At 50.2% G+C, this 14,966-nt stretch overlaps 1 protein-coding gene and 1 pseudogene across 2 annotated transcripts; both read left to right on the top strand.

The window, feature by feature from the left end:
* Positions 1-22: 22 nt before the first annotated feature.
* On the top strand, positions 23-3,016 carry LOC309811958 (retinol dehydrogenase 16-like; annotated as a pseudogene). Its single transcript has 2 exons — positions 23-335; positions 2,753-3,016. The product of its transcript is annotated as a retinol dehydrogenase 16-like (transcript).
* Positions 3,017-10,052: 7,036 nt separating this feature from the next.
* LOC309811792 (retinol dehydrogenase 16-like) lies at positions 10,053-14,966 on the top strand (the record flags this gene model as incomplete). The annotated part of the gene is made up of 4 exons (XM_082634961.1): positions 10,053-10,365; positions 12,932-13,190; positions 14,031-14,194; positions 14,749-14,966. 4 exons carry the CDS (start codon positions 10,053-10,055, stop codon positions 14,964-14,966), a joined length of 954 nt encoding a protein of 317 aa, XP_082491087.1.

Below are 14,966 nucleotides of genomic sequence, written 5' to 3'. Positions count from 1 at the left end.
TGTGTCTGTCCCCTGAAAAGCCATGTGGCTGTGCCTGGCAGTCCTCGTGGGCCTGTAATACCTCCTGCGCTGGTACTGGGAGAGGCAGGTGGTGAGCCACCTCCAGGACAAGTTCGTCTTCATCACGGGCTGTGACTCGGACTTCGGGAAGCTGCTGGCCAGGCAGCTGGACCTGCGAGGCTTGAGGGTCCTGGATGCATGTCTGATGGTGCAGGGGGCCCAGCAGCTGAAGGGCCAGATGTCAGACAGGCTGGAGACAGTGATGCTGGACGTCACCAAGACTGAGAGCATCGCTGTGGCCACTGAGTGGGTGAAGGAGCGTGTGGGGGACAGAGGTACCACCCATATTTCTCAAGTCTAACTCCTCTCTGTGAAGTGGAGACCCCTTGACAGCTGCCTGGAGAAGATTCCCAAGGTGTTTTCCAGGACTTGAAGTCCTCCCTGTGTTCTTCTCCTCACCTAGCTTACCAGCCAAGCCTCTTCCATCCCACACCCACCTTGCAACCTTGAGGCTCTGCAGCCTGGGGCAGAGTTTTCCCTGATGAGAATGTGTCCTTGCAGACTTCCTGTCTGGTGTCCCCTCCACTGTCGGTAGGAGGTCTGGGTTTCTTTTTTTTTTTTTTTTTTTATGGTACGCGGGCCTCTCACTGTTGTGGTCTCTCCCATTGCGGAGCACAGGCTCCTGACGCGCAGGCTCAGCGGCCATGGCTCACGGGCCCAGCCGCTCCGCGGCATGTGGGATCCTCCCAGACCGGGGCACGAACCCGTGTCCCCTGCATCGGCAGGCGGACTCTCAACCACAGCGTCACCAGGGAAGCCCGAGGTCTGGGTTTCTTGATGCTGAGTGACCAGGGGGATCAGGGCGCAGATTGTGGAGGAGGGGTGGAGATGGGCACTCTGGCTGGAAAGCTGCATGGGGGGCTGGGGGGCAGCACTGGAGCTGAGCTGAGTTCTCAGCACTTGATTATGTTCTTGCTGGTGACCCCTAGTCATCCGACTTGTGTTTAAATGTCACGCATTTTTCAGATGTCGACACTGAGCTGTCAGGACTTGTCTAAGGAAGGTCAGAAAACTACTATGGGGTCACTTTCTCTTTTGCTTTTTCTTTTTTTATTTTTTGTTTACTACAGTTCTGTCTTTTTTTTATTGGTGAGGGAAAGAACATTAATTTCTTTTATCTTAGTATAAATGTAAAACATGATCACTGTGGAAATGGAAAAGTACAGGGATGGAAACCAAACTCACCCAAAATCTCACCACCCAGAGATAAGTACTGATAATATTTTGACATACATGGTATTATATTTTGCATATAGTGGTATCTTAATTCTTCTCATTAAAAGAAGTTAATAAATTTTACAATATAATAGAAAAATTTCAAAAACATAATTTTTAATAATGGAATATTGTATCCTTTAGAGTAACATTACTTACTAAAGCAGTACATCACGATATAATATGTAATGGTTTCCTAGATTTTATTCATTGTGTTGAACGTAAATGACGTCTTGGTAAAATTTATTTACCAAATTTTCTAGTCTATAACCATGTATATTTTTGTTTGTTTGGTTGGATTTTTGGTTTGTTTTTGCCTTAAAAAATTTTTTTACAATTTTTAAAGGTTACATTCCATTTACAGTTATTACAAAATATTGGCTACATATCTCATGTTGTACAATAATATAACCCTGTATGTTGATTGGGTCTTTGGTGTCAAATATGGTGGGAGAATATACATTCCTACAAGGGCTGACTTGGTACAGAGCAGGAGAGGGACTAACTCTGTGTATTAATAATTCCAAACCCTGCACCCAAGTCCTCTGACCCTGCTTTTCTGCTCTGAGTTCTGTTAGTTGGTTAAGTCTTTAAATTCTTGGTACATGTCTCTGAGTCTTGCAGAGAGGTTTCCAGGAAGCTGGGTGACCTGTGAATAGAGGGGCTTAGGGCCAGAGTGGCCTCCTTGGGTGGGAGGAGAGGGTGGGTTTTTCTGGGGCAAAGTGTAAATTCCGACTTGGGGGAGGGTGGTTAATAGAGGCAACCCTGCCTCCCCGTGAAAGCCTACCCCATGGAATTCCCCAGATTCCTGCAGGAACATTGCTCAGTATTGATGCGGGTATTTCAAGGCCAGGCCCTAGAGGTCAATACCAGGCCTGTCAACATGTTCTCCCAAACCTGGGATTTCAGGTCTGTTTTACCCAGCCAATCTTCACCCAGATATTACTCATCTTTTTGTTTTTGTCTTTTATCCATTGTCTTTTAATCCTCTCTTCCCCTCCCTTCCTCATTGTCTCTCTCTGTTTCCCTCTCTTTCTTTCATACTAGCTGTTGGGCACTCAGTCCTGCAGCTGTCAGAAAATCTGAAAATGTAGGTGAATATTGATAATGTCTGCAAGGACAACATGGGCTGTGAAAACCCAAAACTTCACCCTCCGACTTCCAGACTATGGACCCACTAGATTTCCTCAGCCTCAGTCCCAGCCTGCATCCAACCTGGGGTGCTTGCCGCTTGTCACCAGGCAGTGGGCTGAGCGTGAAGACTGAGTCAGGGGGGCGGCGCACCTTCTGTCCTCCAACTGCTTACAGGGTCTCGGCTCCCCAAACCCGCAGGCAGCATGTTGGTCTCTGTTCCAGCCGTTCCCCCTGCAGCCTCTCTCCTAAAGTCCTCACTGGGTGGAAGGTGACTTGGAACCTCAGCTGGGTCCTCACTCATGGACCCAGCACGGTGTTGCCCTCTCACCCTCACTGTTCCCGGGACTCTGGGGCCTGGTGAATAAAGCCGGCATCTCCATGCCCACCGCACCCAATGAGTGGCTGACCAAACAGAGCTTCATGAAGATACTGGACATGAACCTGTTGGGGGTGATCGAGGTGACCCTGAGTCTGCTGCCCCTAGTGCGGAAGGCGAGGGGCCGTGACGTCAATATCTCCAGTGTTGGGCCGGGTGCCTCTCTTTGGTGGGAGCTTCTCCATGTCCAAGTACAGTGCTGAGGCCTTCTCAGACCCCCTCAGTTATTAGCCTGGGATGGATGCACTTCCTCTGTCCTCCTGCTTCTGTGCTCTGGGGAAGCCTTTTACAGGGGTTTCCTGTCACCAGAGAATTAGAGGCCCTTCCTTCCAGGTCCCTCTCTCCTGCTCTGTGTAGGTCTTTCACTGGGAAGAACCCTTTTATCTTTTGGATGTCCAGGTGGGTGCAAGGCCTAAGGAGTTTGATTCAACATATTCCTGCCTTGCGTGAGGGTCCACAGTCACCAAGTGTCGGAGACAGAATTGGAATTGATATTATTTGGCTGTGAAGCCCATCCATGTGCTCAACTGCTGTGGTATTTAGGTTCTGGGAGCCCTGTGGGGAGTGTACCCCATGAAGCCATTTATCCAGGGAGCTACTTAATCATATCTGTGGGAGAGACTCCACGGGCTGCAGGGAGAGGGCACTTTTAATTGTGTGGAGCTGTGTCCACAGGCAAGGTGATGTTCCTTAGAGGAACGATGTCCAGGGGGTTACGCAGGTGGGAGAGGGGAGAGAAGGGACTGAGGAATATGGGAAAGGTAAATTGTGCCTAGTTTGGTGTTTGATTAGAGGTGAGGGGAAGAAGAGGAGATAGCATTTAAGTGGTGCCTTGCCTCATAATTGGTAGGATTTAGTGCTAAGAATTATAAGTTTGTAAAATATTTGGAAATATATTCAAAGTTTACACAGAAGTAATACCATCATCATAACATTTCTTCTCCTGGCTTCTGTACTTTACAACTTTCCAGAGGTTTCCAGTTACCCAACACAGTTTAATTTGGTGACTTTGTTTTTTGGTGCATTTTTGTGTTTTGTTTTGCAAGACCTCTGAAGTCCTTGCCCCTCTCCCTGTGTCCCTTGCAGGAGAGAGCGCTCTACTTTGGGGTGAAAATAACTATGATCAAGCCTGGTCAAGACAGCTATGTCCATTACTGAGGTGCTTTCTCGAAGTTTCCAGGCTGCATAGGATCAGGCCATCCCAGAGGACAAGGTACTCTATGGAGAGACATTCCTGTCCTTAGATGAGTGAGCTGTGGACCTTGGGGAGTGAAGCAAACTCTTGTCTGGAAGCCTGGGTCCATCATTAGCACCTCTTCCAGTCTCAGGTCCATCCTTCGGGCTCTGACTCACCCACACAATGGGAACATGAACTCCATCCCCACAGTCTCGTGTGGTCAACTTGTAACATAAGGAAAGTATCCAGGCTTGGTAGACGTGGGGACCAGTGTCTCATTGGAACCCCTTGTTATCTGGAGAGAAAACTGAAGCCAAAAATAGAAGATACCCGTACTCATGGCAAGTTGATTTTCAGGTGTGTATATTTCTAGAGTTTGTAGAGACCTTCAGTTTATGCAGTGCGCATATTCTCAGGAATAGAGCAAGAGGGGGTTTAGTCTGGAGTGTGACCCTGGGGTAAGAGGTGGGACACACTGCTTGAATGATTTGTAACATGATTTGGCAGGACCAAGAACCTTTTAGAAACTTTTTCCTGAAGTTGATCTAAAAGTGGGAGGGTTGGGAAGTGAGGATATATTTGTATGGCGTCTCCTTCTGGATAGTCATGAGGTCAATTGAAATACTGAAGCCAAGATGACCTGAGAATATCTCCTCATGTGGGACTGCATGGATCGTGCCCTGACGCCTGCCACCCCCAGATCCAGTATTCACCTGGCTGTGATGGCGTGGTCATCTATCTCCCCATGAGCTACTTACCCGCCTTCCTGACTGATTCAATGATCTACTGGAGATCCCCAAGGCCTGCTAAGGCCCTGAAACCATCAACGAGAAAAAAAAAAAAAACCCACAGTGTAAGAGCTGTGAGTTGAGTTGATTTAGTGTCTTCCTGAGTACTATGGCCCAGGGTAGAGCCTCTCAGATACCTCTGGGGACCTGCCCCGAAGAGGCAGAAGGAGAAACCAGCAGCTCTGTGATTTTGGTCAAGGGGTATGTGCAATCAAGCATACATCTAGGTAGAAGGTTTCTCCTAGTCACAAGGAACAGATAACTCAGTTAATGATTTTAGTGCTTTCTTAAGTATGGAAACATGCAAGATTCCATGGTAATAAAGAATTTCTCCAGAAATGTTTCTATCTAAGGGCCTGTTCACTATTTTCCCAGAGCAGAGCTCCTCATCCTGATCTTTGTTCTGAATTCCTTTCAAGGTATATTGTAGGTCAGCAATGTAGTGACTAATGACTTAATACTTGTAGAACCGGATGATGAGTGACATTCCTTGTTTTTTATAACCAAAGACTGGGGTGCATGGTAAGGGGGAGTTGGGGACTGTGTGGGGAGGGAAATAAAGTGGAGAGAGGGGTTCTCATGTCACTGGGAACACCCATCCCACCTCAGTCCCCACCTCCTCCTCAGGCTTCTCTTGGGACATTACTTAGGATTCTAGGGATATTAGGAAGAAAGGAACAAGTTCTGTGGCTGAGGAACAGGGGTCAATAGCTCACGTATGTGTCCTGTTCCTTGAGTGGCCTCTCAGTGCCTCATGATCCACATGCAGCTGTGATAAGTCCACACTTTGGGGAGGGTGTGAGCAGCTGGCAGTGTCTCGGCCCCCCACCCTCTGCCCCTGTCCACCTCTTCCGGGTGTGCCTTGGCCCTGGCCAGTCTCGCCCTCCCACGGGATAAAAGTGGTCTGGGGGAGGTAAAGGTCCCTCCCCCCCAAAGATACCTGTAGACAGGGGTGTGTGTGGAGGGTGACCACCAGCCTGACACATCAGCCTAGGTGCCAACTCAGCAGACCTTGGCTGGAAAGGGCTGTCCTCAATAGGGGTCCTGACAGAGGACACAGAAACCAATTTTTGTTTTGTCTTGAAACCATGCATTTCCATTGATTATATTTTCCTGAAAATAAAAGTTGAAAAGTTTACGCAGGCCCAGTGATTGGGACTGATGCCTTGGGCAGCAGTGGGTGTGTGCCTACGAGAGGAGGAGTCAGGTGACCTCACAGAGGAGAAGGGGTGAGTGGGGTGACCTGAGGAGTGATTGGAAGAGGGAAGTGAGGTCATCCCTTCATCCACAGAAGTGAGGGGCTAATGTGTCTTTCTGGGGCTTCTCAAGTGACCTGGGTTCCCAGGATTACACAGGATGAACAAACAAGGAGAGGTGTCTAAGGGACAGGCAGGGCCCAGACCCTTCCCTGGGGACATCTAGTCTCTCTCTCACCAGAAACCTCTCTCTGTGGTCCTCCCTCTGTCCCCTCCTTTAGAGTCACCACCGTCCATCCCCTGCCAACTTCCGGGTTCCCTGGTGCAGATCCCCTCCCCCGACCCTCCAGTGGAGGAGAGTGGGAGTCACTTCTGGACCCCAGTCTTATGTTTTCTGCTAATCTTTACTGAGCACCTACTGTGTGCAGGGCAGGAATTCCCTTGATGTCCCAGTGCTTCCTGAGACCCCGACTCTTTATGTGTCCCCTCTTCTCATGATGGTCTGAGTATGGACTCAGTGGAGAAAGCATCTGTTCAAAATCATACAGATTTCTGGGCTGAGTACAAATTGGAGTGGGAGGGACCTCTCCAAGTGTCAACTAAAAAACTTGAACTTTTTTCTCCTTTTGTTCAAAGTCGAGGGTATGGAGTCTTTAGGGGAACCTTATGTTGTAGAACAGTATCACCATTTTTGAGCAGAGAGTGAGTTCGAAAGTTGCAAGGCCACTGAAACTCAAGCCTGTAGTGAGCACTTGGTGTCAGACAGGGGGCTGCTGAAGAGATAAAGATGGCTAGGAGTTTCCTCAAGGATCTCTGAGTCCTTCAAGGCTGTCATGTCAGCCCCTCAAGGTCTATCATGTCTACCTTTTTTTTGTGTGTGTGGTGCGTGGGCCTCTCACTGTTGTGGCCTCTCCCATTGAGGAGCACAGGCTCCGGACGCGCAGGCTCAGCGGCCATGACTCACGGGCCCAGCCACTCCGCGGCATGTGGGATCCTCCCAGACCGGGGCACGAACCCATGTCCCCTGCATCAGCAGGCAGACTCTCAACGACTGCGCCACCAGGGAAGCCCCTATCATGTCTACCTCTTAAATGCAAAGCTAGAGCTTCATACTTGATCTGAAGACCCCAGATGTTCATATTTTTATTTATACACACACAGAGAGAAACACACAGAGCCAGATTCCAAACACACTGAAATCAAATAAAGCATCATTGATTCACTTTACGCCTTGGGGGTATGTGTTCAGGAGGTTTGGACTCACCTCCAGGAATCCTCTCCAGAATGTCAGAGAACTTGTGAGATTAAAACCCCTGGCCCTCCTTGCTGGTCCTACACAGGGGTGGGGAGGCAAGGGTTACACTGAGATGGGTTCCACGGCCCACAGTGTGGACTGTGACTCAAGGGTCCCAATTCAGACAAGATGGAACAACAAATGCGTTGAAAAAGAAGTGCAATGCACACCAGCCCATGTCCTCAGCCTAGACCCTCAGCAGAACCCCATTTCTCCTCCTTCCAGGCTGCCTTCCTTGGAGAGGGAGCCAGGTCTTGTCTGATGGACCTGTGCAGGGACTGGAACCCGTGCTATGAGGGTCCAGGGGAGTGCCACAAGGAAGCCGCTGTCACCCTTTCCCTCGGCTGTCCTGGCCCTTTGTGAGTCACATAGGGTCAGTGACTCCCCACCCGTAACCCTCATCCCCTCTGAGCACCAGATCTTCAACACCTGAAGGCCCTGGTCTGTTTCTACATTTTTGGGTCTCCACTCCAGACAGTGGAACTGCGTACATGTAGAGACGGAAACAAGCTTGCACAGTTAGCCCTTACTCTCTACCCCTTCCAGCTCCCCCAGTTGTTACCTACACCTCCCCCTGTTCAGAGGACTCGTCCTGGGTGGAGAAGAGGGAGTGGGTGGGAGATGGCCTTAAGCTTGACAGTGGTCCCCACTGAGATGCTGTTGGGCTACGCCGGGGGGTGTGTGCGTCAGCTCCAGCTCACATGAGAGTCACAGGTGTTGTCCTGGAATCTGGCCCAACTGCCCTTCCCAGAACATAAGGTGCAGAGATTTTTGTCAGTGAGTCTCCCTGACAAGGTAGCCTCTGAAGGATTTCTTCTTCTGATCCCTGCAGCTCCCAGGTGAGTGAGTGTCACCCGAGGCTCCTTTCTCTTACTGCTCTCTCCTGACCTTCCTGTGGTTGTTTCCACCTGGAATGTAGTCTGAAGCTCCTGAGACCCCCGCAAACCATCATATTACTTTCAGGATTCACAAAAAGGAAGCAGATGGCATAAGGGCTGGGACATGTCTTCTGCATGGCCCCTTGGGAGTTTATGGTTGAAGGAATTTGTGGTCACTGAGGAAAAAACCCTCTTGTTTCTTCCGAGTAAAGAAACCACGACTTTCTCCCATAGCAGGGTTTGTGTTTGTCTAGGATTTGCATGTCACCCCAGCTTCCTGACAGTTTCCAGGGCGCCGTCCTTCATCCTTGTCTTCTTCGTCCTCACCCTTTGGGAAGCCCCTGTAGGAGGGTCCTGGTGGTCACCCAGGAAGCAGGCACAGGCTGGTTTCTGCAAGACGAGCCTCTCTATTACTGCTGCCAACTCCCACCTGAGGGGCAAACACTTGCAGGACGACAGTCAGCTCCCTGCACTTGACAGTTACCGCTAAAGGCTGAATCTGTGCCCCTGTCTGTCTTTGTTGGCTGCTGGGGTGGGTTCCAGGAGCACTGGAGCCTCTGTTTGCTTGGGGAAGACTCTCCTTCCCTCCCAGTGCCTCTCGTATTTCCTTACTTACCAGTCGGAGCTGTGGTAAATGTGGACGGTCAGGAGATGCCCAGCGCCCTGAACCAGGCTCCTTCTGTCTCTGTCCCACTCACCAGCTCTGTGCCCCTGATGGGTCCACGCCCGTTACTGAATGGTATCCTCCACCTCACGGTGAAAGTCCCTGCATGCACAGCTGTTCTGGGGTCCAGCCTCTGGTCATTTCTGAAATCTCCTGAGGGGGCAGCTCCCTCCTCTTCTCCATCGTCACCCTGATACAACTGACCTGATTCTTTCCAATTATTGGGCTTTACAGCACTCCCTGATCGGGGGAGGTTCGCACACCCCACCCCATGATCCCTGCTCAAATCAGTCTTTTCTCAGGGTCTGAATGGTCTGGATTCCGGGTGTGGTGCCGGGCAGGGCAGGGCCTCACTCAGCACAGGAGGGGCAGAGGGCAATGTAGCCGGGCACCCAGGGCTGTGGGCAGGGCATCTTCACAGAGTGAAAGGGGAACAACCATTAGACCAGCTTTGTGTGAGTCCTTCCAACAACTGGCCCAGCATCTGGGAGATGTCTCACCATTGCCTGTGTCGCCCCCATTCCCTTCTTGTCCCCTCTCCTTGCCTCTGAGATCAGACACCCCCGCTGTTCTCCTGAACACCTTTCAGGCCCAGGGAACCACTTCATCAGGAGAGACCTTATTCTCGTTTGCCTTCCCCTTCTAATCCTAGAGAGGCTGAGAGGGACTTAGTCTTTCGAGAGTGAATTCTGTGAGCTGAGCCAGCGGAGGAGACCAGGCTCAGAGGCTAAGCCAGCTGCCCAAGGTCACACAGCTGGTTGGCAGCAGAGCTGGGTTTTGAAGCCACTTGTGTCTTGATTCCACGTGTATTCCCCTTGTAAGAATCTCCAGTAGGTAAGGGAGACCCTGGTCCCAGGCTGAGCAGGAAAAAAGGAAGAAGATAGTTGTGAACCATGAAACCTGGGATATAAGGGTTACAACGTTTGGAGGTGGGGTGGAGAGGGGAGACGTGGATAGAGGGAAACAGGGAGGAGTGGGAGCACCAGGAAGAGGTGGCTGGGAAAAGTATTGTCATCCTTAAGAAGTTGTGTTGGAAACGCAATGACATGTATTAGAAATGCTGTGAGCATACCAAATAGCATGCATTTGGGATTAGAATCAATAATACTCACCAAAGAGGGTGAACAGGAAAATCTTGAGGACTCCATGCCAGAGAGCCTGGAGGCTGGTTGGCCAACCAACATCGTGTGTGTGCTTAAGTCCTCCCGTCTCAACACTAGCCAGACTCGAGTTTCACCCCAGCCTGCCTGTGTTTGTCCCCTGCAAAGCCATGTGGCTGTACCTGGCGGTCCTTGTGGGCCTGTACTACCTCCTGCGCTGGTACCGGGAGAGGCAGGTGGTGAGCCACCTCCAGGACAAGTTCGTCTTCATCACGGGCTGTGACTCGGGCTTTGGGAAGCTGCTGGCCAGGCAGCTGGACCTGCGAGGCTTAAGGGTGCTGGCTGCGTGTCTGACGGAGCAGGGGGCCGAGCAGCTGAAGGACCAGACATCAGACAGGTTGGAGACGGTGATCCTGGACGTCACCAAGACTGAGAGCATCACTGCGGCCACTGAGTGGCTGAAGGAGCGTGTCGGCGACAGAGGTACCACCCAGATTTCTTTTTTCTGTTTATTCTTCTCTCTCTGTGAAGGGGAGACCCATTGACAGCTACCTGAGGAGATTCCCAAGGTGTTTTCCAGGACTTGAAGTCCTCCCTGCATTCTTTACATCACCCAGCTGACCAGCAAACCCTCTTCCATCTCACTTCCACCTCCCAAACTTGAGGCTCTGCAGTTTGGGGGAGAGTTTTCCCTGATGAGAATGTGTCCTTGCAGACTTTCTGTCTGGTGTCCCCTCCTCCCTCAGCAGGAGGTGTGGGTTCCTTGATGCTGAGTGACCAGGGTGATCTGGGTGCACTTTTTGGAGGACAGGTGGAGATGGGCGCTCTGGCTGGAAGGCTGCATGGGGGGCTGGGGGGCAGCACTGGAGCTGGGCTGTGTTCTCAGCACTTGATTATGTTCTTGCTGGTGACCCGTAGTCGTCCTACTTGGGTTTATTTTTTGTTTTTTTTTGTTTGTTTGGTTTTTTTGCGGTACGCGGGCCTCTCACTGTTGTGGCCTCTCCCGTTGTGGAGCACAAGCTCCGGACGCACAGGCTCAGCGGCCATGGCTCACAGGCCCAGCCACTCCGCGGCATGTGGGATCTTCCCGGACCGGGGCACGAACCCATGTCCCCTGCATCGGCAGGCAGACTCTCAACCACTGCGCCACCAGGGAAGCCCTACTTGGGTTTAAATGTCACCAATTTTCAGATGACAACATTGAGCTGTCAGGACTTGTTTAAGGAAGGCCAGAAAACTACTTAAGGGTTACTTTTTCTCTCTCTCTCTTTGTTTTCTGTTTTTCTTCTTTTCTTTTCCTTCTTTGTTTTTTTGTTTTTTTTTTTTTAACTACTACAGTTGTGCCTTTGTTTTGCAGGGGAAGGAGAGAACTTGAATTTCTTTTTTTTTTTTTTTTTTTTTTTTTTTGCGGTACACGGGCCTCTCACTGCTGTGGCCTCTCCCGCTGCGGAGCACAGGCTCCGGACGCGCAGGCTCAGCAGCCATGGCTCACAGGCCCAGCCGCTCTGCGGCCATGTGGGATCTTCCTGGACCGAGGCACGAACCCGTATCCCCTGCATCGGCAGGCGGATTCTCAACCACTGCGCCACCAGGGAAGCCTTGAATTTCTTTCATCTGAGTATAATTTAAAACATGATCATTGTGGAAACTCAGAAAAGTGCAGGGATTAAAACCAAACACTCTCAAAATCTCACCACCCAGAGATAAGTACTGATAATATTTTGACATACATAGTATTATATTTTGCACATATTAGTATCATTTTCTTTCCACTAAAGAAAGATGTACAGATTTACAACATAATAAAAATTTCTTCCAAAAATTAATAAATTATGATTGAGAATATAATACCTTTTAGAATAGCATTACTTACTAAAAAGTACCTCATGGTATGATACATAATTATTTCCTACCTTTTATTCATCATATGCAACATAAATGATATCTTGGAAACTTCTTTCTACCCAGTTCCCTACACTATAACCACGTATGTTGACTGTGCCTTTGATGACAATGGTTGGAGAATATTCTTCCTACAAGGCACACGTGTTACTGAGTAGGGGAGGAACTCATCTCTCTGTGTGGTTACTTCTGGCAGCCCTACCCCATCCCTCAATAGCCTGCTCCTGCCACCCTGAGGCCTATGGTTACCAAGTCTTTAAAACCTTGGGATTGTGTCTTTGATACTTGCAGAGAGGTCTCCATTAAGTTGGGTGAATCTGCACCAAGGAGATGGGACTAGAGTGGACTCCTGTGTGGGTGGGAGGAGAATATGGAATTTTCTGGGGTAGGGGGTGAACTCTGTGCTCTGGGGGTGATGGGTAAACAGAAACATCCCTGCCTCCCCCTGAAAGCCTACCACCATGGAATTCCCCAGATTCCTTCAGGAACATTGTTCAGTATTGATGCAGGTGTTTTAAGGCCAGGCCCTAGAGGTCAATACCAGGCCTGTCAACATGTTCTCCCAAACCTGGGATTTCAGGTCTGTTTACCCAGCCAATCTCCACCCAGATATTACTCATCTTTTTGTTTTTGTCTTTTATCCCTTATCTTTTATTCCTCTCTTCCCCTCCCTTCCTCACTGTCTCTCTATATTTCCCTCTCTTTCCCTCATACTAGCTGTCGAGCACTCAGTCCTGCAGCTGTCAGAAAATCTGAAAATGTAGGTGAATATTGATAATGTCTGCAAGGACAACATGGACTGTGAAAACCCAAAACTTCACCCTCCGAGTTCCAGACTATGGACCCATTAGATTTCTTCAACCTCAGTCCCGGCCTTCATCCAACCTGGGGTGCTTGCCCCTTGTCACCAGGCAGTGGGCTGGGCATGAAGACTGAGTCAGGGGGGCGGCGCACCTTCTGTCCTCCAACCGCTTACAGGGTCTCGGTTCCCCAAACCCGCAGGCAGCATGTTGGTCTCTGTTCCAGCTGTTCCCCCTGCAGCCTCTCTCCTAAAGTCCTCACTGGGTGGAAGGTGACTTGGAACCACAGCTGGGTCCTCACTCATGGGCCCAGCATGGTGTTGCCCTCTCACCCTCACTGTTCCCAGGACTCTGGGGCCTGGTGAATAATGCCGGCATTTGCACGCCCATGGCACCCAGTGAGTGGCTGACCAAACAGGACTTCGTAAAGATGCTCGACGTGAACCTCTTGGGGATGATTGAGGTGACCCTGAGTCTGCTGCCCCTAGTGAGGAAGGTGAGGGGTCGTGTGGTCAACGTCTCCAGTGTCATGGGCCGCGTGTCCCTCTTTGGTGGAGGCTACTGCATGTCCAAGTATGGCGTGGAGGCTTTCTCAGACTCCCTCAGGTAATGGCCTGGAATGGAGGTCCTTCCTCTGTCCTCCTGCTTCTATGCTTCTGGGGGGCCCTTCTACAGGGGTTTTCTTTCTTTAGAGACCTAATGGCCCTTCCTTCTAGATCCCTCTCTCTTGCTCTGTGTAGGTCTTTCACTGGGAAGCACCCTTTTATCTTTTGGGTGTCCAGGTGGGTGCGAGGCCTAATATGATTCAACGTATTCCTGCCTTGTGTGAGGGTCCACAGTCACCAAGTGTCGGAGGCAGAATTGGAACTGATATTATTTGGCTGTGCAGCCCTTCCATGTGCTCAACTGCTGCGGTATTTAGGTTCTGGGTGCCCTGTGGGGAGTGTACCCCCATGAAGCCACTTAATCAAATCAGTGTGGAGACTCCACGGGCTACAGGGAGAGAGTGGCTCTGATGTGGGGGATCTGATACCGCCGGCAGAGAGATGCTCCCTAGAGGACAGGTGGCCAGGGGGTTAGCAGGGTAGGAGAGGGGAGAGAGGGGACTAGGGAGTATGGGAAAGATAAAACGTGCAAAGTGCGGTGATTGATTGGAGGTGAGAGGGATAGGAGGAGATAACATTTAAATGATGCCTTGTAGCACAATTGGTAGGATTTAGAGCTGATAGGCACTGGTACGTAAAATAATTGGAAAAATATTCACACTCTATACAGAAGCAATACCATCATCCTGAGTTTTCTCCCCCTGGCTTCTGTACCTCACAACCTCTGAGAAATTCCAGCGTATCCCACCCCAATCCTATGTTGGTGTCTTACTGTTGTTTCGTGTTTTGTTTTGCAAGAGGATCTCTGAAGTCCTTGCCCCTCTGCCTGTCTCCCTTGCAGGAGGGAGCTCTCCTACTTCGGAGTGAAGGTGATGATGGTTGAGCCCGGTTACTTCATGACCAATATGACCAGCCCTGAGGTGTTTAATGGAAGCCTCCAGGCATCATGGGATCAGGCCAGCCCAGAGATCAAGGAACTCTATGGAGAGAAGTTCGTGGCTGACTGTGAGTGAGACCTTGGGGAGAGAAGCAAACCCTTGTCTGGTAGCCTGGGTCCATCATTAACACCTCATCCAGTCTCAGGTCCATCCTCCAGTCTCTGAGTCACCCACATAGCGGGGACATGACCTCCATCCCCAGGGTCCCATGTGGTCAATTGGTGACCCAAGGAAAGGATTCAGGCTTGATAGACCTGGGGACCATTTTCTCTTCCAAAAGTCTTTTAATTTGGTAAGGAAACTGAAGCCAGAGAGGGAAGACACCCGTGGAATCATGGTAAGCTGGTGTTAGAACCAGCTTTTTTCAGGTGCCTCAATTTCTAGTGTTTGCAAAGACCTCCAGTTTATGTAGCACACATATTCCCAGGAATAGATCCAGAGGGGGCTTAGTGTGGATAGAGATCCTGGGTTAAGTGTTAGGACACACTCCAATGAAATCCATGGATTTGCTTTGGAGTATGATTTTGGAAGAGAAAGGAATTTTTAGAAACTGTCAGGTTGATCTGAAAGTGGAAGCATTGGGAAATGAGAATATTTTGGATGATGTCTCCTTCTGGACAGTCATGAAGACATCTAATTTAATGAAGCCATCATGGTCTGGGAATCTGTCCTTGGTGACCAACTGCATGGAGCATGCCCTGACCGCCTGCCACCCCCGTACCCGGTACTCCGCTGGCTGGGACGCCAAGCTCTTCTACCTCCCCATGAGCTACATGCCCACCTTCCTGGTGGATCTCATGATGTACTGGGGTGCCCCACGGCCTGCTAAGGCCCTGTAA

This window comes from Mesoplodon mirus (genome assembly GCF_964341445.2).
Source record: "Mesoplodon mirus genome assembly, chromosome: 11".
Taxonomy (NCBI): Eukaryota; Metazoa; Chordata; class Mammalia; order Artiodactyla; family Ziphiidae; genus Mesoplodon; species Mesoplodon mirus.
This window is presented reverse-complemented; position numbering and strand designations above follow the sequence as displayed.